The sequence below is a fragment of the Phocoena phocoena genome, chromosome 9, assembly GCF_963924675.1.
Source record: "Phocoena phocoena chromosome 9, mPhoPho1.1, whole genome shotgun sequence".
Lineage (NCBI taxonomy): Eukaryota > Metazoa > Chordata > Mammalia > Artiodactyla > Phocoenidae > Phocoena > Phocoena phocoena.
The window spans coordinates 15679825-15707361 of NC_089227.1; the positions used below are offsets into that span (position 1 = coordinate 15679825).

At 37.5% G+C, this 27537-nt stretch overlaps 1 protein-coding gene across 3 annotated transcripts in view; it reads right to left on the reverse strand.

The window, feature by feature from the left end:
• Positions 1–325: 325 nt before the first annotated feature.
• Positions 326–27537, reverse strand: part of DLD (dihydrolipoamide dehydrogenase) — a 31688-nt gene continuing 4476 nt past the window's right edge. The window contains exons 3-14 of one of the 3 annotated variants that reach the window (XM_065883697.1): positions 22696–22775; positions 22140–22208; positions 21503–21572; positions 19880–19980; positions 19446–19589; positions 18883–18984; positions 3365–3555; positions 2534–2704; positions 2027–2216; positions 1469–1606; positions 480–569; positions 326–391 (exon numbers count right to left, since the gene is read on the reverse strand). In XM_065883697.1, coding sequence (XP_065739769.1) covers positions 326–391; positions 480–569; positions 1469–1606; positions 2027–2216; positions 2534–2704; positions 3365–3555; positions 18883–18984; positions 19446–19589; positions 19880–19980; positions 21503–21572; positions 22140–22208; positions 22696–22775 — 1412 coding nt within the window. The remainder of the gene's footprint in view (positions 392–479; positions 570–1468; positions 1607–2026; positions 2217–2533; positions 2705–3364; positions 3556–18882; positions 18985–19445; positions 19590–19879; positions 19981–21502; positions 21573–22139; positions 22209–22695; positions 22776–27537) is intronic. The other 2 variants (XM_065883695.1, XM_065883696.1) reach the window with 2 other exon arrangements.

Here is a 27537-nt window from a genome sequence, read left to right on the forward strand (position 1 = left end):
AATCCTGTATCCGAGATAAAAGCTACTTAGCATAAATTCAGTGAAGTTGAGCCTTTCATAAACAGCATGAAAATACGGGTTGAAGAAAATTTTCCAGGATGCTACTATAAGTAGCTTTTTTTCTGCAGTATTAACGCAGTGAAATAAAATATTATATTTAAAATATAGATATGAGATTATTCCATTCTGTCCAAACCTATTAAATACCTTCCAAAAGTTTCATAATTCAGTCCTAGAAATTCTTGGAGCTGTGAGCATTTCCTGTTCAGAAATGTTACCTCTACAAAAGCTCCCAGGAAATTGCAGAAAAATATAATCTTCTAATTTAAAAGTTGATCGATTTCCCAAATGATGCAGCCAGGTTTGCTTCTCTAAAAGCTTCTGATAAGGTCTGCAAAGGGAAGAAATTTAGAATTAAAAACCAAGTATTTGTGAATCAGAAGAAACTTGAGATAGCCATTAATTGCGTATGTTGTTACCGGATGTGCATGACAGACTCTAGCTATATCTTCACAGGATGCTCCATATTCCAGTGCAAGAGCAGCTTCATTTATCATTTCACCAGCACCCTTTAAAATAATAAACCAAGAAGTAATTTTGTTTCTATGGCAAAAACAACTACCTTCTAATACGAGAGATTAGAACAGTTAATTGCCTCCAGTCAGAAAAACCTTAACAGAAAAAAAAGCAGTTCAGAAGTTAAGAGCCTGGGCTCTGAAGCGAGATGGCCTGGATTCAACTCCTACCACTTACTGCCCTAACCACTCACTGACTCTGTGCTTTGGCCCATTTATTCACCTCAAAAATGGGAACATCACCACCTACCTCACAGGGTCATGGAAACTAAAGCTGATGCATGCATCTAGGAAAAACTGTTACAGAGGAAGCACTCAAATGTTCTAGTATCATTACTGATGCACCAGATACCTAGGGGAGGGCATACCTCACGTGCAGTGGCAGGAAAGGCTTCTCTTAGAAGGTAACATCTGAGCTAAGACCTGAATAATAAGCCAGTCATGCAAAGATATGAAGGCAGAGGATTCCAGAACAAAGGCTTTAAAATGGGAACAAGCTCAGCCTATGAAGAAATTGAGAGAAGGCCCATAAGACAGGGAATTAATGAGCAAAGGGGACAAGTGGAAAGAGATGAGGTCAGAAAAGTAACCAGGGCCAAATTCAGTGGGGCCTTTTATGTAAGTCTATAGCAGAAAAGACCACTAGAGAATTTTAAGCAGGCAAATGGCCTGGTGTATGTTTTAAAGGGATAAACTTAGTTGCAGCATGGAATGCAGATGATATGATGGGCAAGAATGTCAGTGCTAGAAACGATGCATGAAGAAGCCATATTCAAACTTTGGCTAGTAAATAATAACCGCAGAATGTAAACACCAGGTGGTTTTAAATTAATCTACTAAATAACAATGCTTTCCAGAAATCCTAGTGGGATTTCTGGTTTTACAGTACTCACTGGTCCTAGAATATGTGCTCCCATTACTCTGTCTGTTGATTTCTGCCCAAGTATCTTCACCATGCCATCTGTGTCAGCGTTTGTCTTAGCTCTGCTGTTAGCAGCAAATGGGAATTTCCCAACTTTGTACTCAATACCCTGTGAGAAGCAGAAAATGAGAACATACATAAGCTATCAAAAAATTCATTCCCATTTGGTGAAAGCATCTACCATTTCTTCAGAAAATAAATCCCAAGAAGGCAATTCTTCACAAAGCATATAGAAGGAAAGACCAAAAGGCTTGTTACTGAAATACAGTTTGGGTATAAACACAAGCAAATGCAAATGTCAGCCCACCTGGATATATTTCAAAGCCAAATATAAGAGCTCCGGAATTACTAGTTTTTGAATACAGGCAACCAAATGATCTCCTTTAAGATACTCACAAAGTAAAAATTATACAGACTTACCTATAATGTTCTACATAGTTATTAAAATGCATTAATGCAATAATGAAAGGATTCTCAACCACTGGTGTCAACTCAAATCACACATTAGAGGAAAACTACTCTGAATTACCTCTTCTTTCAACTGCTCTTCTGATTTGCCAACCCAAGCAACTTCAGGGTGTGTGTAAATCACCGATGGTACACAATTGTAGTCAATGTGCACAGCGCCACCAGCCATCCCTTCAACACAGATAATGCCTTCATCCTCTGCTTTGTGAGCCAGCATTGGCCCAGCAACCACATCGCCGATTGCATAGATACTGCCACGGAGATCAAAAGAAACGGTCAACTTCTGAAATCACAGACACTCATCTACAGTTATACCAGGGTAACAAAATACACGTTTCTAGTTATAAAGTCACCAAAAAAATAAATCAAATACAGCTCTTCAAATATCTGTGAGTTCAGGTTCTAATCTCTGGGTAGTGAAAAAATTCAATTAATTACTTTTGCTTTTACATGTTATAAGTTTACTGTTCTTCCCCAAAGCCAAGGTACTTTTTAAGCATGACAAAAGCCTATTTTCAAAATAGTGTTTGCTTAAAATTATTGAAAATGCAGTAAGTATCCAACTTACTTTGGAATTTTAGTTTGGAATCTGGTATTTACTGGAATTCTACCTCTAGGATCCAGCTCAATTCCAAGCTCCTCTAGTCCCAAATTCTTAGTAAAGGGTCGTCGGCCAATGCAAACCAGGAGTACATCACAAGTGATAACTTCCGCTTTACCACCAGAAGCAGCTTCAATACTAGATAATGAACAGTGTATAACTGTTAAACACACATCTACATGAACAGCTGATAGACTTGGAAATTTAAGACCAGACATTTTCAAGTATCAATGACACCTCTAACAGTGTAAGTTTATTTTATTATAAATATAAACATAAGGGTCAGGCAAAGAAAAATGTACATATCCTCTAGAGGTCGATCATCAGAACCTCACAACAACAGGCTGTATAACACAGTTTAAGAACATTAAGTCTCAGAGTCCGACAGATCCAAGTTCAGGCACTGCTTCTGCCCCCACCAGCTATGTGACCTTAGGCAAGTTATTTCAGTGTTAAACAGAATGCCAAGCACACAGTAAGCAACTGAATCAGTAATATTACTGATTTCCCCATGTATCTGTCTAAAAATACTGAATTATTTTTACTGAACGTTGAGAGTTTAAAGTTTTCTGAATGTATACTATGAAAAAGTACATTACAAATGAGAACACTGGCTTCATTTTTCTATCATCAATGCAATTGTGAATTTCAATGGACTGACTTGATAAGCAATACTGAGTTATACTACACAGTACAATGCTATTAAGTTATAGAAGAATCTGATTCTAAAAACTGAATGTTTTTCTTAAAGAAACGCACAGAAGGGTATCATAACAAAAACAAATGTAGCATACTTACGAAACATCAATTTTTCCATCTGGCTTCCTAGTAGCACCAGTAACTTTGGTATTCAATTTAAATTTAAATCCTTGTTTTTGAAGGATGCGCTGAAAGTTTTTAGATATCTCCATATCAATTCCAATTCCACCAACATGACCCAAAAACTCAACTGCTGTCACGTCTGCACCAAGTCTTTGCCAAACTGAGCCCTGCACATAATAAAAAAAACAATCATCATAAAAATAAAGGCTTCTATAGCAAATGTTTAAAAAAATGATCTTAAACAGTTTATTGTAAGATATTTTCTTGTGTTAATATGGTCCTATTAGAAACTCTGAGGTTTAAAATTAACACTGTGACAAACATATATAACTTAATATTCACTAACTCAACATGTACTGAGCACGTACTATATGCTAGGGCACCATTTTAGGTGGTAGACATACGTCAGTAAACAAAACACTGCCCTCAGGGACCTTAAATTCCGACAGGGGAGACAAATAAGTACAATTCATGCAGAGGACAGTAAAAGAGCTATGAGAAAAATAAAGCAGGAAGTACAACCAGGACTACTGAAAGGAGAGGGACTGTAATTTTAAACAGTGTGGCCAGGGGAAGGCCTCACTGCGAGTGCCATTTGCACAAAGACTTGGAGAAGGAATGAAATACGCTGGTAACTGGTCCAGAAAGAGGAACAGCGGTGGGAAGGAAGGTCTTGACAGGGAAGAAGTAACCTCTTATTGCTAATTACTGATGCTTGCAAAATATTAAACTGATTTCGTATTCTATTTTCTCAACAGAGAAATGTTTATATTTTCATTCAAATTATAATTTAAAGTAAATACTGGCTTTATATTTTAACATTTTATCAGTTATAACTTGTGAATACTTATATATGAAACTGGCAATATGAAGATAATTTTACAGCATTAAATAAACTATGAAAAGCTATGAATATATCCTTTGCAAGATGTGTATTAAATTCATCTCATAATTTAAAATTCACCTTAAGAGTTTACTTTACCAACTAAATTAAGTTCATGTATTCATTTTTAAAATTTCATGAATTTTGGGGGTGAGAGCTGAGTTAACTAGAGGCAATACAATGACACTAAAAATCCAATAACAAGCATACATGAAAAGGTAACTCAAAATCATGGACCTAAATGTAAAACCCAAGGCTATAAAACTTCTAGAAGGAAATATAGGAGAGAATCTTTGTGACCTTGAGTAGGCAAAGATTTCTTAGCTACAATACCAAACGCACAATCCATAAAAGAAAAAAGATAAATTAGACTTCAACAAAATTTAAAACTTCTCTTCAAAAGACAGTATCACGAACCCAAAGAGAAACCACAGGCTGTGAAGAAATGTTTGCAAACCATCTACTGGGGGCTTCCCTGGTGGCAAAGTAGTTAAGAATCCACCTGCCAAGGCAGGGGACACAGGTTCGAGCCCTGGTCCACGAAGATCCCACATGTGGCAGAGCAACTAAGCCCGTGCACCGCAACTGCTGAGCCTGCGCTCTAGAGCCCGCGAGCCACAGCTACTGAGCCCGTGTGCCACAACTACTGAAGGCCCACATGCCTAGAGCCCATGCTCCGCAACAAGAGAAGCCACGGCAATGAAAAGCCCACATACCACAATGAAGAGCAGCCCCAGCTCACTGCAACTAGAGAAAGCTTGCATGCAGCAAAGACCCAACGCAGGCAAAAATAAAATTAAAAAAAAACCATATAAAGGATTTAAATAAAGAATCTAAATCCAGATTACATAAAGAAGTCTCAAAACTCAATAACAAAACAAACGAACCTGGAAGGAAATCTGAAAAAGAGGGGCTATACGTATACATATAGCTGATTCACTTTGCTGTACAGTTTCTTTTTTTAAAAAAACCAGTAAAACTGGTTTATTCGGGAATATCAAGGAATTGCAATTTGGGGCATACAATCCATGGTGAACCACAGGCAAGTCCAGAGAACAAAGAAGATGAATGTTTCTCTTATAGAGGAGAAGGTGGAGTTGGGAAGGCTGTTACAAATAAAAAGTCCACTGGAGTCCTGCAACTTGGAAGTTGTAGTGGTTTTTTATTGGCTGAGTAATGACAGTCTCCCATTGGCAAGGTTATTGCAAGGAGAACCTTCCTTCCTTCTGCTGTGGTAGTACAATAGTAACCTTCTTCCTGTTGGAGATGCAAGGTATGTCTCCTCCTGTTAGATCTGCAACTGACTACTAGTAGTAGGGTGAGAGAGCTCCTCCTTCTAGCCTCCCAACTCCTTTTTTTAAAAAAATTTAACTTAATTATTATACAGTAGTTTCTTATTAGTTATCTACTTTATACATATTAGTGTATATATGTCAATCCCAATCTCCCAATTGCTGTACAGTTCCTTGAAAGGTTAAAAAGAGAATTACTCCTAAGTATATACTCAAAATAAATGAAAACAGATGTCTACACAAAAACTTCTACACAAATGTTCACAGCAGCATTATTCATACTAGCCCAAAGTAGAAACAACCCAATTGTTCATCAACTGATCAGTTAATTTGAAAAATGTGCTATATCCATAGAATGGAATATTTGGCCATAAGGAGAAATGAAGTATACCTGAACATTGAGAACATTATGCTAAGTGAAAGAAGCCAGACACAAAATGCCACATATTGCATGAATTCCATTTATATGTAATGTTCAGGATAGGCAAATCCATAGACACAGGAAGTAGATTAGATTTCCAAGGGCTGGAAGAAGGGAGGAATATAGAATGACTACTAATAGTCACGGGGTTTCTTTCTGGGGTAATGAAAATGTTCTGGAATTAGATACTGATGACAGATGCATAACTCTGTGCATATACTAAAAATCACTGAATTGTACACTCTAAATGGGTGAACTATATATGTGAATTTTATCTCAATAAAGATGTTTAAAAGAAAGGAATCACTCTTCTGAACCTAAATCGAAATAGTACGAGTAGTAACGATGAGAAGCAGCATCTCAAAGTCTATAATTCAAAGTAAGGAACAATGACCATAGCCAAGTGCCCTACTCTTTAGGAAAGCCGATTTCAAAATCCTTAGAGACAGGAAAACTCCAATAAGATCTACAATTTATTTACAGCTTGTTAAATGCCAGGCACTATGTTAAGTTTCTTAAAACGTATTAACTTTATAAAATCCCAACAAAATCTTATAAGGCAATTATTCTTTTCCTCCTTGTTATGATGAATCAACTAGTTCAGAGAGGGTTATAAATTTAAGAAGGAAGAGGCAAAGCTAAAATTCAAATTTATATCTGATTCCAAAACCTATGTTCTTGAAAGCACTACATTAAACTGTAATGGAAGAAGGAACAAGAAGTATAAATAAAAAATAGAAGTCATATGACTAACTTTATGAGAAAGTAAAGAGATATGTATGACTACACAGTAAATTCTCTGATAAGCCTAAATTTTCAAAATGACACGTGAAAACTAATTCAATATGGTAACAGACACCTAAAACTTTGTGGCAAGATATCTGGAATGACCCAAGGCTTGTAAAAAACCTAAAGCAAAAGTGCAGAGATGGAGGAAATAGAATTACTGCTTGGGATATTATTATACTGTTTAACAAAAGAAAGTAAATCTATTATTATTCCTTTTTTCTTGCTTTTCTTATCCGTGAGAACAATTTTCAAAGTGGAGTGAACTGAAGAAATATCATTAAGCGAGAAGTGAAGCCCAAGACAACAACAAATGACTTTGGATGAATTAACTCCCTAATCAAATTAGATCACAGAGTTTGGATAACAGAGACAGTCCATCAGTAAACTCTGGGAACTTAATTAGCATAAGAGTACAGCCAAAGGTGGAAAAGAATAGATTCTAAAGAAGAACAGATTCTGGAGATTAGCTCAAGATGGTGGAGTAGAAGGACGTGAGATCACCCCCTTCTTATGGAAACACCAAAATCACAACTAATTGCTGAATGACCATCAACTAAAAAATGCTGGAACCTACCAAAAAGGATACCCTACATCAAAAGACAAAGAAGCCACAACAAGACAGTAGGAGGGGCACAATCGAGATAAAATCAAATCCCATACCCACTGGTGGGTGATCCACAACTGGAAAACAATCATACCACAGAAGTTCTCCCACAGGAGTGAAAGTTCTGAGCCCCATGACAGGCTTCCCAGCCTGGGAGTCCGGGAGCAGGAGGAGTCGTCCCCTGAGAATCCGGCTTTGAGGGCCAGTGGGGTTTGATCACAGAACTTCCACAGAACTGGGGGAAAGAGAAACTCCACTCCTGGAGGGCACACACAAAATCTCATGCACACCAGGACCAAGGGGAAAAAAGCAATGACTCCATAAGAGACTGGGCCAGACCTTCCTGCTAGTATTGGAGGGTCACCTGCAGAGGCAGGGGGTGGCTGTGGCTCACTGCGGGGACAAGGACACTGGCAGCAACAGTTCTGGGGAGTATCCATCGGCACGAGCCCTCCTGGAGGCAGCCATCAGCCCCACCAAACATCCTGTAGGCTTCAGTGCTGGGTCACCTCAGGCCAAATAACCAACAGGACGGGAACACATCCCCACCCATCAGGAAGCCTGCCAGCCTCTTAGACAGCCTCATCCACCAGAGGGCAGCCAACAGAAGCAAGAACCACAATACTGTAGCCTACGGAATGGAAACTGCAATCACAGAAAGTCAGTCAAAAGGAGATGGCAGAGGAATTTGTCCCAGATGAAGGAAAAAGATGAAATCCCATAAGAACAATGAAGAGAAGTGGAGACAGCCAACCTACCAGAAAAATAATTCAGAATAATGATAGTGAAGATGATCTAAGATCTCAGAAAAAGAATGGAGGCAAGGATCAAGAAGACACAAGAAATGTTTAACAAAGACCTAGAAAACTAAAGAACAAACAAATGAACAATAACTGAAATGAAAAATACACTAAAAGGAATCAAAAGCAGAATATAAGTGAGGCAGAAGAACGGATAACTGACCTGGAAGACAGAATGGTGGAAATCACAGTGTGAACAGAATTAATAAAAAAGAATGAAAAGAAATGAAAACAGTCTAAGAGACCTCTGGGACATCATTAAACGCACCAACATTCGCATTATAGGGGTCCCAAAAGGAGAAGAGAGACAGAAAGGACCTGAGAAAATATTTGAAGAGATACTAGCTGAAAACTTCCCTAACACGGGAAAGGAAACAGTCACCCAAGTCCAGGAAGCACAGGGAGTCCCAGGCAGAATAAACTGAAGGAGGAACACACCAAGACACACAGTAATCAAACTGCCAAAAATTAAACACAAAGAAAAAATATTAAAAGCAACAAGGGAAAAATGACAAATACCATACAAGGGAACTCCCATAAGGTTATCAGCTGATTTCTCAGCAGAAACTCTGCAGGCCAGAAGAAAGTCACACGATATATTTAAAGTGATGATAGGGAAGAACCTACAACCAAGAATACTCTACCCAGCAAGGCTCTCATTCAGATTTGATGGAGAAATCAAAAGCTTTACAGACAAGCAAAAGCTAGGAGAACTCAGCAAAACCAGACCAGCTTTCCAATAAATCCTAAAGGAACTTCTCTAGGCAAGAAAGAGACCAGTAACTTAAAACAACCTTATACATATATAGACGGCTATATCAAAATCTTATGGGCAGAGCAAACCCAAAACCTACAATACATACAAACACAAAAGAGAAATAGCAACCCAAACACAACACTAAAGATGGTCATCAAACCACAAGAGAAGAAAACAAAAGAGGAAGGGAAGAAAAAACACCTAGAAAAACAAAGCCAAAACAATTAAGAAAAGGGCAATAGAAACATACATACCAGTAATTACCTTAAACGTAAATGGATTAAATGCTCCAACCAAAAGACACAGGCTTGCTGAATGGATACAAAAACAAGACCTGTGTATATGCTGTCTATAAGAGACCCACTTCAGACCTAGGGACACATACAGACTGAAAGTGAGGGGATGGAAAAAGGTATTCCACACAAATGGAAATCAAAAGAAAGCTGGGGTAGCAATACTTGTATCAGACAAAATAGACCTTAAAATAAAGACTGTTATAAGAGACAAAGAAGGACACTACATAATGATCAAGGGATCAATCCAAGAAGAAGATATAACAATTGTAAATATATATGCACCTAACATAGGTGCACCTCAATACATAAAGCAAATACTAACAGCCATAAAGGGAGAAATCGACACTAACACAATAATAGTGGAGGACTTTTAACACCCCATTTTCATAATGGACAGATCATCCAGACAGAAAATCAGCAAACAAACACAGGCCTTAAATGACACATTAGACCAGATGGACTTAATTGATAATTAGAGAGCATTCCATCCAAAAGCAGCAGAATAGGGGACTTCCCTGGTGGTGCAGTGGTTGAGAATCACCTGCCAATGCAGGGAACACAGGTTTAAGCCCTGGTCCGGGAAGATCCCACATGCCGCGGAGCAACTAAGCCCGCGAGCCACAACTACAAAGCCCGCGCGCCTAGAGCCCGTGCTCCACAATAAAGAGAAGCCACCTCAATGAGAAGCCTGTGCACCGCAACAAAGAGTAGCCCCCACTCGCCGCAACTAGAGAAAGCCTGTGTGCAGCAACGAAGATCTAACGCAGCCAAAAATAAATAAATTTATTAAAAAAAAAAAAAAAAAAAAAGCAAAAGCAGCAGAATACACATTCTTCTCAAGGGCACGTGGAATATTCTCCAGAACTGACCATGTGCTGGGTCACAAAATGAGCCTCGGTAAATTTAAGAAAACTGAAATCATACCAAGCATCTTTTCCAACCACATCACTACGAGATTAGAAATCAACTACAAGAAAAAAACTAAAAAACACAAACACACGGAGGGTAAACAATATGCTACTGAACAACCAATGGATGGACCCCTGGTCAGGAAACTAGGATCTCACATGCCGCCCGGCTTGGCAAAAACAAAACAAAATAACAACAAAACCTAGAGACAAATGAAAACAAAAGCACAACAATCCAAAACCTATGGGATGCAGCAAAAGCAGTTCTAAGACAGAAGTTTACAGCAATACAGTCTTACCTCAGGAAGTAAGAAAAATCCCAAACAACCTAACCTTACACCTAAAGCAACTAGAGAAAGAACAAACAAAAGCTAAAGTTAGTAGAAGGAAAGAACTAAAGATCAGAGCAGAAATGAATGAAATAGAGACAACAGCAAAGATCAATGAAACTAAAAGCTGGTTCTTTGAAAAGGTAAAACTGATAAACCTTTAGCCAGACTTGTCAAGAAAAAAAAAGGAGAGGACTCAAATCAATAAAATCTGAAATGAAACTGGAGAAGTTACAACTGATACCACAGAAATACAAAGGATCATAAGAGACTACTACAAGCAACTATATGCCAGTAAAATGGACAACGTGGAAGAAATGGACAAATTCTTCGAAAGGTACAATCTCCCAAGACTGATTCAGGAAGAAATAGAAAATATGAACAGACCAATCACAAGCACCGAAATTGAAACTGTGACTTTAAAACTACCCAAAAACAAACATCCAGGACCAGATGGCTTCACAGACAAATTCTATCAAACATTTAGAGAAGAGGTGACACCTACACTTCTGAAACTGTTCCAAAAAACTGCAGAGGAAGGAAAACTCTGAAACTCATTCTGAGGGTGATGACCCTTATACCAAAACCAGACAAAGATACCACAAAAGAAGAAAATTACAGGCCAATATCACTGATGAACATAGATGCAAAAATCCTCAACAAAATACTAGCAAATCTGAATCCAAGGATACATTAAAAGGATCATACACCACGATCAAGGGGGATTTATCCCAGGGATGCAAGGATTTTTCAGTATCCACAAATCAATCAGTGTGATACACCACATCAACAAACTGAGAAATAAAAACCATGTGATCATCTCAATAGATGAAGAAAAAGCTTTTGACAAAATTCAACACCCATTTATGATAAAAACTCTACAGAGAGTGGGCACAGAGGGAACATACATACCTCAACATAATAAAGGCTATATATGACAAACCTACAGCTAACATCATACTCAACAAAACAAGGATGTCCACTCTCACCACTTTTATTCAACATAGTTTTGGAAGTCTTAGCTACAGCAATCAAAGAAAAAAAAAAAGAAATAAAAGGAATCCAAACTGGAAAAGAAGAAGTTAAACTGTCACTGTCTGCAGATGACATGATACTATACATAGAAAATCCTGAAGACTGTACCAGAAAACTACTAGAGCCCATAATCATGAATTCGGTAAAGTTGCAGGTTACAAAATTAATACACAGAAATCTGTTGCATTTCTATACACTAACAACAAAAGATCAGAGAGAGAAATTAAAGAAACAATCCCATTTACCATCACAGCAAAAAGAATAAAATGCCTAGGAATAACCTACCTAAGGAGATAAAACACCTGTACTCTGAAAACTATACTACACTGATGAAAGAAATCGAAGACAACACAACAGATGGAGAGATATACCATGTTCTTGGATAGAATCGATATTGTCAAAATGACTATCCTACCAAAGGCAATCTACAGATTCAATGCAATCCCTAACAAAGTACCAAAAGCACTGTTCACAGAACTAGAACAAAAAAATCTTAAAGTTTGTATGGAGAAACAAAAGACCCAAATAGCCAAAGCAATCTTGAGAAAGAAAAATGGAGCTGGAGGAATCAGGCTCCCTGACTTCAGACTATACTACAAAGCTATAGTTATCAAAACAGTATGGTACTGGCACAAAAATAGAAATATAGATTAATGGAACAGGATAGAAAGCCCAGAAATAAATCCATGCACCTATGGTCAATTAATCTACAATAAAGGAGGCAAGACTATACGATGGAGGAAAGACAGTCTCTTCAATAAATGGTGCTGGGAAAACTGGACCACTACATGTAAAAATAATGAAATTAAAATACTCTAACATCGTACACAAAAATAAACTCAAAATGGATTAAAGACCTAAATGTAAGACTGAACACCATAAAACTTTTAGAGGAAAACATAGGCAGAACACTCCCTGACATAAATCACAGTCATATCTTTCTCAATCCGTCTCCCAGACTAACTGAAATAAAAACAAAAACAAATGGGACCTAATTAAACTCAAAAGCTTTTGCACAGCAAAGGAAACCACAAACAAAATGAAAACGCAACCCACAGAATGGGAGAAAATATTTACAAATGATGCAACAGACAAGAGATTAGTCTCCAAACTTTACAAACAGCTCATAGGGCTTAATATCATAAAAACAAACAACCCAATCAAAAAATAGGCAGAAGACCTAAACAGACATTTCTCCAAAGAAGATATACAGAAGGCCAAGAGGCACATCAAAAGATGCTCAACATCACTAATTATTAGAGAAACACAAACCAAAACTACAATGAGGGGACTTCCCTGGCAGTCCAATGCAGGAGGTACAGGTTCAATCCCTGGTGGGGGAGCTAAGATCCCACACTCCTCGCGCCAAAAAAACCAGAACATAAAACAGAAGCAATACTGTAACAAATTCAATAAAGATTTTTAAATGGTCCAAATCAAAAAAAAAAAATGTCTTAAAAAAAACTACAATGAGATATCACCTTAAACCAGTCAAAATGACTATCATCAAAAAATCCACAAACAATAAATGCTGGAGAGGGCGTGTAGAGAAGGGACCCCTCCTACACTGTTGGTGGGAATGTAAATTGGTATAGCCACTGTGGAGAACAGTATGGAGGCTCCTTAAAAAACTAAAAATAAAGCTACCATATGATCCTGCAATCCCATTCCTGGGCATATATCCAGAGAAAAACATGGTCCAAAAGAATATGTACACCCCAATGTTCACTGCAGCACTGTTTACAATAGCCAAGACATGGAAGCAACCTAAATGTCCACTGACAGATGAATAGATAAAGAACATGTGGTACATGTATACAAAGGAGTTATTACTCAGCCAATAAAAAGAATGAAATAATGCAGTTTGCAGCAACATGGATGGACCTAGAGATTGTCATACTGAATGAAGTCAGACAGAGAAAGACAAATATCATATGATATCGCTCATATGTGAGGTCGAGAAAAGAAATATACAAATGAAGTTAGGAAATTTGGGATTGATATGTACATACTAGTATATTTAAAATGGATAACCAATAAGGACCTACTGTATAGCACAGGGAACTCTGATCTATATCAATATAATAACAACCTAAATGGAGAAGAATTTGAAAAAGAATATATACATATAACTGAATCACTATGCTGTACACCTGAAACTAACACAACATTGTTAATCAACTATACTCCAATATAAAATAAAAAGTTAAAAAATAAAAGAAAAAGGAATAGACTGAAATGTGGGGCAGAGGTCAATCTCTGCTAAATACTAGAAGAGATTTTTAAACAGCTGCTTTGACAATCATTAGACACTACCACAAGTGTTTCAAACAGGTCATTTAAACAACCCACACTTTATTTTCTAGAAGTTTTTCTGGGCTGGTTAATGTAGCATATTTTGGTATCAGCAAGGTATTCAGTTATGTTTATAACTGGTTAAAGACTGTAGTATCAGGGACTTCCATGGTGGTCCAGTGGTTAAGACTCCGTGCTTCCACTCTAGGGGGCACGGGTTCAATCCCTGGTCGGGGAACTAAGATCCCGCATGCGGCGGCGTGGTGCAGACAAGAAAACAAAACAAAACAAAAAACAACAACAAAAAAAGAAAAGCAATGGAAATTTAAATATGAATAAAACTCAATCTCTGCCTTTAAGGAGCTTATGGTCCTATAAAAAAGACAGACATAAACAAATAGATTCAATATACTATTATTAGTAGATGATGCAAAGATGCAGACACATTATACTGAAGACTCGAAGAAGGAAAGACCTGAGCTCTCTTAAACAGAAGTCTCCACTAAAAAGGTAACTTCTAAGCTGACATTTGAAAGGTATTTATTATATCAACAAATGTTTATAGAGCAATAATAAAAGCTAATACATGAGTACTTATTATAGATCAGCCACTACACTAGAGCCTAAAGACACACAGTAAATGAAACAGCCAGCATGTCTACCCTCATGGAGTTTATGATTTAATGAAAGAGAGACAAGTGAACAAGTAACATCAAGAAAGCAAGATAAATGCTAGAACAAGAAGTATAGGCTGCAATGGAACACTCAGCAAGGGTACCTAAGGCCATCTAGGTAGGCAGGGAAGGGCTCAGAAAGTGCAGTAACTTGTAGAGGGATGAAATGTTCCAAACAGAAGGAAGGTCTACCTACAGATTAAGAATGCTGCTTGTTCAGGAACTGATATTTCACTATACCTTGAACATAGTTTGAGAGGGAAAGGGGTTAGAAATGAGGCTGGAGATTTGAGCCAGCACCAACCAACATTTAAGAGTTTGTACTTATCCTAACAGCTATAATGAGTCATTGAAGCGTTTTCAGCAGGGAAGAGACATAATTACATTTGTGTTACAGAAAAATCACTTCAGCCACTCTGGGGAAAACAGATTAGAAAAAGTTAAAGGAGTAAGAGAAACCCAGGGTAAGACATGACCTTGGCATGAACTGGGATCTAAGTAGATACATGAAAAGAAGAGGGGCTTCCCTGGTGGCACAGTGGTTGAGAGTCCACCTGCCGATGCAGGGAACACAGGTTCGTGCCCTCGTCCGGGAAGATCCCACATGCCGCAGAGCGGCTGGGCCCATGAGCCGTGGCCGCTGAGCCTGCGCGTCCGGAGCCTGTGCTCCGCAACGGGAGAGGCCACAACAGTGAGAGGCCCACGTACCGAAAAAAAAAAAAAAAAAAAAAAAAAAAGAAGAGGATATATTCATGAGCCACCTAACAGGTAGTATCACATTACAATCCAGGGACTGACTCAATATGTGACACAAAAGCATGGGAGAGGTCACATATAGTTTCCAAACTTCTTTAGGCCTCCAGATAGATGGCAGTACCACTCAGAAATAGGAAATGTTAGAAAAGAAACAGGCTTTGTTTTATTTTGGGGAGTGAAAGAGGGAGAGAAAGGTTAAGAGGCACTTACTGAACTGAGTGCCTGTGAGACCTACAAAACAGAGATGCTGGTAAGTATTCAGATATAAAAATTCAGAGGCAAGGAGAAAGGATTAGGCTGCAAATATTTTTGAGTCCTTGTGTAACTGAGGTAAGAGGAAAGAGAATATTCTGTGGAAAGACAAAAAGGGTCTGGAATAGATCCGAGACAGAATCCAGAGTAAGACTAACAATTAAAGGGAAGGCTGAGAAAGGGAAGAATGAGAAGTCAGCCCAAAGGGTAGCTGGAAAACCCACAGAGTGTGGTTTGATCAGAGAAGTTAAGGGAAAAGTTTCAAACGCAAGAAAATCAGCAATGCTGTTTGCTACCAAATAAAGCAGTGAAGAAAACAGTCCACTGGATTGAGCAATAAATCCATTCATGCCCTGTCAAGAGCAAGAAGCCATGGACGAAGAAGTGAGTGGAAACTGATGAAACAGAGTGTGGGCATCTCTTTCAAGAAGTCTGGTTGTGAAGAGAAGGTGGGAGGGAAATTAGCAACTGAAGGAGGACACAGGATCAAAAAAAGGCTTACTTATGTGTACACAGCCTGTGTCTGTGAGTGCAAAGGCATCTTGGCATGTGTGAATGCACACAGGTGCCCACAGAGAAGCACGTTTAAACGTAAATAAGGAAGCAAAAATAAGAGAGTTTGAAGACTAAAAAAAAATACAAAAAAAAAAATCACAACAAAGTCCCCAAGAAGGCAGGAGATGATGCACTACCAAGGACAGGTGAAGGGCTCAGTCTTAGGGAAAAAAGCACTTCGAGAGTTACAACAGAGATCACGAGAACAAGTGTAACAATGGGTAAAAATATTTTGAAATCTGGGGCATCAGGCTGAGGGAGTTCTCACCTGATGGTTTCTCTTATGCGGAATTAGGAAACAAGGTCATCTGCAAGCAGGGGAAGACGCTGTGCTGGCAGAGGTTTGAGATGAGTGGGAAATGAAACAACCACGGCAGGCACCAGGAGAGTGTACCAGCTAAGGAAATAATGGAGTTGTCAGCAAGGCTGAGGATCTTGTTGAGACCTGTGGCCAAAAATTTACACAGGTACTAATCTGCAGGGTGCCTGTCTTTCTCCTGGTGTAGTCAGTATCCTGGGTATACCATAAAAAGACAGACAGCTGAATTCAACCAGGACTAGTTTTGCCAAGCAGATATGACAGAATAGCAAGGTAAGAGACTCAAGAACACCTGTAATGAAGTGATTAAAGTGAAACATTATAGAATCTAACCTGCTCGGGAAAGCAGTCAAGATGGGATAAAGGCAGAGAGCAAAATCAGAAGAGAGATCTAGGGACTAGAAAACTTGATTAAGTTACAGAACCTGTCTACCTGAAGAATAACTTAATAAGAGGAAAGGAGCTTATGGTTAGAGAATAAAATGTCTGGATTTGTGATTTCAGAAGTAGAGCCATTCTTGGCGATTACAAGGTAAAATGGCCCTGGAAAAGGACTCCTAAAATGGATAGAGGTCACTGGACAAACATGAAATCTGCCAGATGGACAAGAAAGGAGAACCAGGCAGCGAAAAGGTAGGAGACAGCACAGTATTCAGAGGACTTCAAGTAGTCTGACATTTCTAAAACTTGAGTTAAGAGGGATCGAGATGAGGATGCAGGGGCAGGGAAGAATCAGGTCACATAAGTCATGTCTTTATCTGAAATGTAATTCACTCAGAATGAGAGCTGTCTGCTGAAGGGTCGAAGGGCTGTCAGATTTAAATACCTGAAGGGCTGGTAGATTTTTAAAAATTAGTCCAGTTCTAGGGAATAGGAAATGTGAAAGATACAGGGAAGCAGATTTCAAAACAAGAGAGAATGTCCTAATGACTAATGATTACTTAAATAGGTTGCCTTGAAAATTCTTTACTACTAGATAAGTGTCTAAGCAAAACTCCATGCTGGGACTTCCATGGTGGTGCAGTGGTTAAGAATCCGCCTGACAATGCAGGGAACACGGGTTTGATCCCTGGTCCGGGAAGATCCCACATGCCGGGGAGCAACTAAGCCCGTGCACCACAACTACTGAGCCTGCGCTCTAGAGCCTGTGAGCCACAACTACTGAGCTCGCGTGCCGCAACTACTGAAGCCCGTGCTCTGCAAGAAGAGAAGCCAACATAATGAGAAGCCTGCGCACTGCCACATAGAGTAGCCCCTGCTCGCCGCATCTAGAGAAAGCCCGCATGCAACAATGAAGACCCAAAGCAGCCAAAAATTTTTCTAAAAAAATTATAAAAATTAAAAACAAATGGATGTACATAAATATTTAAAAAAGAAACCAAAAAAACCCCTCAATGCTGATCTACCTGTGATGTTATACAAAGAATCAAACAGAGCACCACTAAGTCCTGTCCAACTCCAAGTAATAAGGGGCAGAAAAAAACATCACTCACCTCAGTAACAAAAAAACAAACAACCCAATCCAAAACTGGGCAGAAGACCTAAATAGACATTTCTCCAAAGAAGATATACAGATTGCCAACAAACACATGAAAGAATGCTCAACATCATTAATCATTAGAGTAATGCAAATCAAAACTACAATGAGATATCATCTCACACCAGTCAGAATGGCCATCATCAAAAAATCTAGAAACAATAAATGCTGGAGAGGGTGTGGAGAAAAGGGAGCACTCTTGCACTGTTGGTGGGAATGTGAATTGGTACAGCCACTATGGAGAACAGTATGGAGGTTCCTTAAAAAACTACAAATAGAACTACCATATGACCCAGCAATCCCACTACTGGGCATATACCCTGAGAAAACCGTAATTCAAAAAGAGTCATGTACCAAAATGTTCACTGCAGCTCTATTTACAATAGCCCGGAGATGGAAACAACCTAAGTGCCCATCATCGGATGAATGGATAAAGAAGATGTGGCACATATATACAATGGAATATTACTCAGCCATAAAAAGAAACGAAATTGAGCTATTTGTACTGAGGTGGATAGACCTAGAGTCTGTCATACAGAGTGAAGTAAGTCAGAAAGAGAAAGACAAATACTGTATGCTAACACATATATATGGAATTTAAGAAAAAAAAAATGTCATGAAGAACCTAGGGGTAAGACAGGAATAAAGACACAGACCTACTAGAGAATGGACTTGAGGATATGGGAAGCGGGAAGGGTAAGCTGTGACAAAGCGAGAGAGAGGCATGGACATATATACACTATCAAACGTAAGGTAGATAGCTAGTGGGAAGCAGCCGCATAGCAAAGAGAGATCAGCTCGGTGCTTTGTGACTGCCTGGAGGGGTGGGATAGGGAGGGTGGGAGGGAGGGAGACGCAAGAGGGAAGAGATATGGGAACATATGTACATGTATAACTGATTCACTTTGTTATAAAGCAGAAACTAACACACCATTGTAAAGCTATTATACTCCAATAAAGATGTAAAAAATAAATAAATAAACAAAACTCACCAATTCTACACCTATTACTCCTGCACCAATGACAACCATCTTTTCTGGAACTTTTTTTAAAGACAAAGCACCTGTAGATGACACTACTGTATCTTCATCAATCTGTAATTTAAAAAAAAGATACAATCAAAATTATTTGGAAAAACCTACTGATTATAAACTGTGATCTCACTCAGTATAATCACTAAAAATACTAAGTCATTTATTTGCTTTGAGCTACTTACGACTTTTATCCATAGACTCAATTTTAACAAAACCCCTTAAAAATGCTCACTTACAAAAAAAAAAAAAAAAGCTCACTTAAAAATTTATCATTCAACATTTCAAGACAAAATGGTCAATTTTAACTTCATATTGAATTGAAATATATCTTAATATACAGTGTTCTATTTCTGGTCACGATCACTGCAGAATAAAGACAGGCAATTTTCCAAAGCTGAATGACTGTCAACATATAGTACTTCAGTCAGAGATCTGTCATTCAAAGTTCATAAAGAGCATAAAGTCGTTTATAAAACATATTTCTGTAGGAAGGTTGTGACAGTTGTAAAACATGTAAATACCGTAATTCCAGGAAAAGGAGTGACTTCTGAACCTGTGGCTATAAGAATGTTCTTTGTATCAATAACTTGAGTGCTGCCATCAGCTTTCGTAGCGGTGACCTGATTTTTCCCAGTTATCTTTCCATATCCATTTACATGAGCAACCTTTATAAAATAATGTTTATAAATTACAAAGTTTAAAATAATTTTTTGGAGTAACAAATATGATTAATAAGAAAAAACTATTAAATAATTTATCCAATACCAAATACTTCGCTACGTATGGAACAGCAAACGTTTTGTTCTATGTATCAGGGAAATCTATTTCAGCTTAACATACTGTTTTAAATTAAATATTCTCCAGCAGCAAAGTTCTAATAACATCACTGTGAGCATAAAGCAATGTTAAGGTGTATATAAAATAAAGCAAAAATTTGAACATTAAACACACTGACCTTATTCTGTTTGAATAAGTGGGCAATTCCACCCGTTAAAGCTTTTACTGCATTACTCTTCTGCTCCATCATCTTGTCTAAATTCAAGCGAACTTCAGACACTGTAATTTGTTAAATAAATCTTTAGTCCATAGCTAAATTCCTGAAGCAATGTGTGATATTTTTCACTAATCAAGGTCTAAAAAACTGCAGCCTAATGCTTACAGAACTGTATAAAAGGCAGTATTAAAAATATTTACTCTAATAACTGATACAATAATCATAGCTGGCAAAAGGCAAACAGCATCCTATCACAATAACAGAACCTATTACACACTGTAAAAAGTCCACCTTCAGAAAAAACCTAGTCCAAAATAAAACATTATACCCATTATAACAATATATTCTCCAAACACCTTATGATAACTATAAATCTGGAAGAGATTTAAATTTAAGTATTGATAAAAATGACAAAGTAAAACATCACTGGAAATTGCAAACAAAAGGGTAAATTTCATGAAACTACTAAAAATACACATTTGAAAACTTCAAATACAGAAGCTTAATATAAAAGAATTTAATAAACTAGATTTTACTCACTCATTTAATTCAGAAGAAAACTCTGAAGCAACTCAGAAGATAAAGCAACTCAAACTCAACAGAACATTACATGTAAGAATACCTCAGAAATCAGCTCATGCAACCAACACATTATCTTAAAGATGAGGAAAGAGAGGCCCTGAGAGATGTGATTTACCTAAAGTCACAGAGCTAGAACATGAAGCTTTACCTACAATGCACGTCTTTGACTAACCCTGTCTCTTCTTTCCTTTGTGGGTACAGAAAGTGAGTTTTGATTCTACTTTTCATCTAGCTTAATATATTTGCTTTAATGTATTTACATCACTCCTATACCTTCCTGCCTGCCTACACTACAGCCCAATCTTTCAGAAACCTACCGCTACAAAGAAATAAATGAAGGAAAATCAATTAACACCCCCCCCTCCAACCAAGGTGTGTTTTGGCCCTTCCTAGAAGGGCCATACAATATATCAATATATCTATATCTCTATATATTTCTATATCTATATCTATATATATCTGTAAACAACAATAATTGGAGAAAAAGGATGAAATGAAAACAGTCCAAAAAGAATGGCAGGAGATATGACGTAACAAAACGTTATGAAATGTCCTTCTTTTCCACTATGCTGCATCCTTCCCCCTCTCCCTGCACCTCTTTCCACTACCAACAACTTAAGGAGACTTTGCTTCCTTCACCATTATTTGCCCATGGCACTCAGGAATCCAGCACCTCCCAATGATCTCTAGGTTTCAGGGAAATAAAAACTGACTCCTCTCTCCCTCCCTCTCTCTCTCCCTCTCTCTCTCTCTCACACACACACACATACACACACACACACACACACACACAGACTCACACACATTAGCAAAGGAACACAAGATGTCATAGTAGGAATATGAATTTAAGCCTTCTTTCTTAAATAAATCTTCTCACATTAAGATCTTTTTCTTACTCTTCCCTCACTGAACATATATTACACACTCATGAGACACAAGTCAAGTTAAGCCAGAAGAGTCAAGTTAAGTGATAATATTGCTAAATATGAAAGGTATACATACTTTCAATTCCTCTAGATGCAAAATCTTTTCCGTGGGCCATATGGTAATAATGAGAGTTATTCAATAAAGCCTAAAGGAAATAGACTCAATTATCAAATTTCACAAACTATATGTAATCAAAAACCACTTACAAAATGACATTCTCTACGTGAAATAGCATATAGGACTACACCAATTCAGTTTGTTCTTACATAATTAATCTAAGACAAACAATAACGACTTAAACGTTCAACAAACAAGAATGAAAAAACTACTTTCTTTAAAAGCAATGAATTAAATACACACTTCAGAAAGGCAGGTTAAAAAAGCAGTCATATTTTCATATATAAAGGGCCTAAAAGAAGAATTTACTACCTATTATCTGTTTCACTGTAAAGGAAAGCTAAAAAGAAAAAAAGTGGAACATCAGAGTCTGTCATCAGAGCCTAGCTCAAAGGCTAGGCATTCTGAGACAAGGAATTTATTTCAGGAATGTATGGCAGACTGAAGACAGTACTCTTAACAAGGGAAAAACATGTTTTTATCATCCCTGGTTTATTTTTTAATAACTGTATTAGTTTAATATTCTAATCTCAATATATCCTTCTAGCTGGTGGCTAATGAAAAAACTTCTGCACTGCACAAAACATATGCTCACCTTAGAAGGAATACAACCAACGTTCAAGCAAGTTCCACCGAGTGTTTCATTTTTCTCAACGCAGACGGCCTACAACCAAAGAAAACATCATTTACTGCACATAACCTGCAATGCTTCAGTTCACTAAAATTCCAAATGTATCTGTCTTAATTCTTCTACAAAACATGCTACTGAAGCTGTGTTTGTGAGAATGAAATAGACTCCTTTATAATTTATTATTTGAATAATACTAACCCAAAAGCGAATTATTCTAAAAGATATTTTTGTTTAACAACCAAATACATGTTTTTGGCTCTATTACTGTATCTTCCAAAGTGTGATTAGAAGCCAAAACAAAAAAGTATTGGGGGGAGGGGAAAAATAATGACTTCACTTTGCATTTCATGAAAATACTACAATCGAATAAACTCTCTCTTCATTAGTCTCAGGCCTAAATATAATTTATAGAATTAAGAAATTAGTTACCATTATTAATTACCTGCAAAGTATTTTGTGAATGTGATCAACTCTTGCCAAATGAAAAGGAATCAACACCTAGTCTGAGCCTAAACCTTACCTTGAAGCCTAACTGGGCAGCTTTAATAGCAGCAACATATCCTCCAGGACCAGAACCTATCACTGTTACATCAGCATCAACTACAATAAAAGCAAATTGACACAAAACAATAAATTGCTTAATACTGACCAAAAACAGTACATTTAAAAAAAAACTTACATTTTACACCTCCAAGAAAGTACAAATAATCAGCATTTTCTACACAGTACTATTCATTCCTAGGTACCTGATGTTCTTTGACATAACTGAAAATGGCACAGATTTTTAAATTTTGTTTTCTATTTATTCATTACAGCATACCAAAATATAACTGAGTTTTGGACCCACTGACCTTGCTAAATTCCATAGTTTCATAACAGACAGGCATTTACTAACACATCTGTATGAAGGAAACAGCCTGAGCTTTGGAATCTGACATACCTGGCTTCATATCTCAGCTCCTGTCACTTATTAGTTGTGTGACTAAGTGACCTCATTTTTCTGTCATATAGGAACAATAACACTGTCTTAAATGATTGATGTTTGGATTAAATAAGATAATTTTGTATAATACTTTAGTTCTCTCAATAAATTTAAGACTGATTATATCCTTTTCAGGTACTTAACTTCTAAGATATCAGGGGGAAAACTCTGCTTCCCTATAATGCACGGCAAATACGTTTTGAACTTTATTTGAATAATGATACATTTTGTATAGTTTAAGATAACAGGCTAAACAGAACTCAATGAACTATTCTGGACATTTATCATATAAAGATAAGTAACTGAAAATTAACTTTCATCAGTAGCCTGAGGAATATAATAATTATGATACAAATGTAAAATTAAGTCCAATTATTCCCATTCTCCTCAATCCAACATCAAATAAAGCAACAATAACTGTTAAGAGTTAGAGACAGTCTCCCTTCTCCACCCCCCAACTGTCATTGCAACCTAGCATTTAGCAGTTTTTAACACACTTTCACATATATTACCATGTTTTACCCAGAACTTCCTAGGACGAAGGTGAGGATGGCATATATCCGATATATCACAGATAAAAAACACTGGGTTCAGAGAGGTCAATTAACTTGCCCAAGGTCATCTAGCAATCGTGTGGCAGAGACAAAATTAAGTTTTCTGTCTCTCCTTCCAGTGGTATTTCCATTATTCAAACTACTCCATTCCTCCGTTTCACCTATCCCCAAGGGCAATAATCAAGCTTTATAATAACTAGCTATCTGACCTTAGATGAGTAATTTAACCTGCTTCAGCCTCAGTTTACTCATCTGCAAAATAAACAGTACAAGAAAATCTACCTCATAGGGCTGTAATACAGAATAAATAATGTATGCAAATAGCTTAGCATAGTACCTGGAACATACATAGTAAGTATTCACTGTATAGTAACTATATTCTGACCTACAAAGACAGCAATTTTAATTTCTTATCATCCCTCCCCCACAAAACCCACACCTCCTAGGGGATGGGAGTGTAGTATCATTCAAAAGACCTTTGCTGGGGGCTTCCCTGGTGGCGCAGTGGTTGAGAATCTGCCTGCCAATGCAGGGGACACGGGTTCGAGCCCTGGTCTGGGAAGATCCCACATGCTACGGAGCGACTGGGCCCGTGAGCCACAACTACTGAGCCTGTGTGTCTGGAGCCTGTGCTCCGCAACAAGAGAGGCCACGACAGTGAGAGGCCCGTGCACGGCGATGAAGAGTGGCCCCCGCTCGCCGCAACTAGAGAAAGCCCTCGCACAGAAACGAAGACCCTACACAGCCAAAATAAATAAATAAATAAATGAATTAATTTAAAAAAAAAAAAAAAAAAAAAGCCCTTTGCTGGCCTGAACAGAATCAAATAACCTCTATGTTATTTGACAACTAACAAGTTAGCCAACCCAGTTATCCACAAAAGCTAAGGATCGTCCTACTGAATAAATCATAGTACTGATTCTCCTTGGTTATGTCAGATGATAATTAGGATTACTCAATACATGAAAAAAATATAGCTGGTCCAATACATGATAAAAGTATTGCTTCAATTTCTACTGATCCATTTATGCTTTTTGGCCACAATGCTTGGTTCACTCATTCATGTTCAGAATTAAGTATGTAATAAAATGTATTTCTATTTTCAAATCTTGAACCAAATCAGGACCTAAACAATATCCCTTAGTTTGGGTCCTAATTTTTAATTTCACAGGAATCTAAATACAAGCTCCACATGTTTCTTTGCTGATTTTTTAAACAATTTTTTGGTTATAATATACATGTTTGTTGATTAAATTTAAACACAAAAAAGCCAAAATACTTGCATTTTATTTCCCAATTTACTGTGTCATCTTAGGTCTTTTTAAAAACTGTAGAAAACACCAAAAAACAGTTCGCCTTGCACTGAAGATACTAAGTGCACCATTCCATCAGAATCCCACTAAAGTGCTAGGAAGCACAAAGATGAAGGGAAAAAGAAGTCTTCATCTGAAGATTTGTCAACTGAAAGTATAGGAGGGTATATCCAATGCAAAGCTTCAAAAATAAGCTATTATTTAGGGGAAGTACACCAATGTCTGCAATTCACCTTGAAACGCATCAGAAAAGTAAGAAGAATGAATGGATACGTATATGGATGAACAGATATGTGATAATGTAAGTATAGTAAAATGTGAAGAATCCATGGGTATTCACTGTAAAATTCTTGCAACTTTTCTAAATGTTTGAAATTTTTCATAATAAAATACTGGAAAAACCAACCAGCTAGCTTTCACCTTTACCAAAGGCTGCTTGTAAGTGGCAGTTTACAACACCTGATTCTGACTCACCATCTCCTTGTCAAGAAGCATTTCTCAATTTTAAAGCAGTTTTAAAAATCAGGATATAGAAAAGTAGTTAAACCAAATACATTAATTTAGGGAACACTTAATATATAATTTTACAAAACTAGCATCAGCCTTTAAAAGTGAAAAAGAAAAACTGAAAAGGATATACAAATTGATAGCATAAGAGAACGATGACTAAGCCAAAACGGCAAAAGACAGCTGGATAGCAATCTTCATTTCAGGTGGCAGTAAAATACCAGGAGAAAGCTATCAGGTTGATACTTTAAGAAATACTGGGGTACAATAAGAGGTGACTGACTTAATTAGTCAACGCCATTAAATGAACCGAAAGAAAAAGCAGGAAAAAGTGCTCTACAAGTTACTCTACAAATGTTACTTATTATATCATTATGAAGAAACTAAGGATACCACATTATCAAGGCTACCACTGAAATAAAGGTGTCCGGTTACAAACCAACTGCAATCATCAACAAATTACAACACATGTTTTAAGAAGTCAGTTGGCAATATTATCTGCCACTTGGATAATTTACATGCCAGTTAGTGAGCTAAATGCTTCCTGTTGTCTTATTTAAGCCTCGGCACATCTCTGTTACACAGTTATTATTGCCATTTAACAGGGAGAAAATAAGGCTTGAGGGTAACTAAACAACCTATATAAGGTTGCACAATTAGTAACTGATCCAGCCAGGATTCAAGCCATATTCTTTAGATTCTGAAGCCTATGCTCCTACACCATTATGCCTCTCAAACACTCAGATGATCCCATAATCTGCAGGTCAATCAGGAACTCCAACTAAAATGACACGAAGCTCTTCATTATCAGAATGAAATCAAATTTCATGAATGCCTACCCTATGAGGAAATCATCACTACCTTCAAAAACCTTATGTTATAGTTAGGGGAAATAGGCACATATCAAAATGTAGATAAATCAAGATTATTTTTAAAACAAACAAAAAAAGGAATAGGAAAAGAAATGTAAGGCAGTAATTATTAATTACCAATTTCACTAAATGAGTATAAGAGCTACTTGTTGTAATGTTTACTTGTTGTTTTGTTGATGGGGGTGGGGGGGTCTGTTTTAAAATCATCAATAGCCTGGGACTTCCCTGGCGGTCCAGTGGTTAAGACTCTGCACTTCCACTGCAGGGGGCCCTGGTTCAATCCCTGGTCGGAGAACTAAGATCCCACATGTTGCATGGTGCAGCCAAAAAAAAAACAAAACAAAAACTACAATAAAATAATCAATAGCCTTAATCTTCAGTCTATTTCCATAGTCACATCCTCTACCTGTGATCACCCTAAACAGTTCAGCTTCAAAGAAAATCTTGAATTCTAATACTTTTACTTTCTGATGATAACCCTACAACCCTCTAATCCATAACGAAAGAGAAACACAGTAAAAGAAGAAAGGATTTGAAGTTAAACAAACCTGAGTTCAAATATGAGCTCTACCATCTCTTAAATTCTTGGGAAAATTATTTAATCTCTCTGGGCTTCGATGCAACATAGGCATAACAGTGACAGCAATATCTACATCCCAGGGTAGAGAGGTGAGAGATAAGGTATGTCAAGATCCTGGGAGAATGCCAGGTGCACACTCGGCACTCAACACATGTTTCTTCCCTTCTCAGATCCTTCTCCCAATTTTGGTCCTGCAGCCTCCAGTCCCCATCCCCACCCTCCTCAGCTACCACAGTGTTACCTCCTGCCAAAACCCAACTAGGACTTTATTCTCTTGCTCCTCGTTGGTTTCCCTGCCTCTTGGTAGATAAAATCCAAGTTCCTATATACACATCTAAATCTCTTAGATAGCTATTTCTCCAGCCTCATCTTCCACCACATTCTGCTTATCAACCAAGATCATGCAGTTTAAGCTTCAGCAATAATGAATTACTGGTACCTTACACGCACAGAATTGGGCTGGTCCACCCACATACATTCTGGCCCATCTACCTAGAAATAAATACTGACAGCAAGTATTTCACATTACAGACACAATTCTAAGCTCTTGGGCT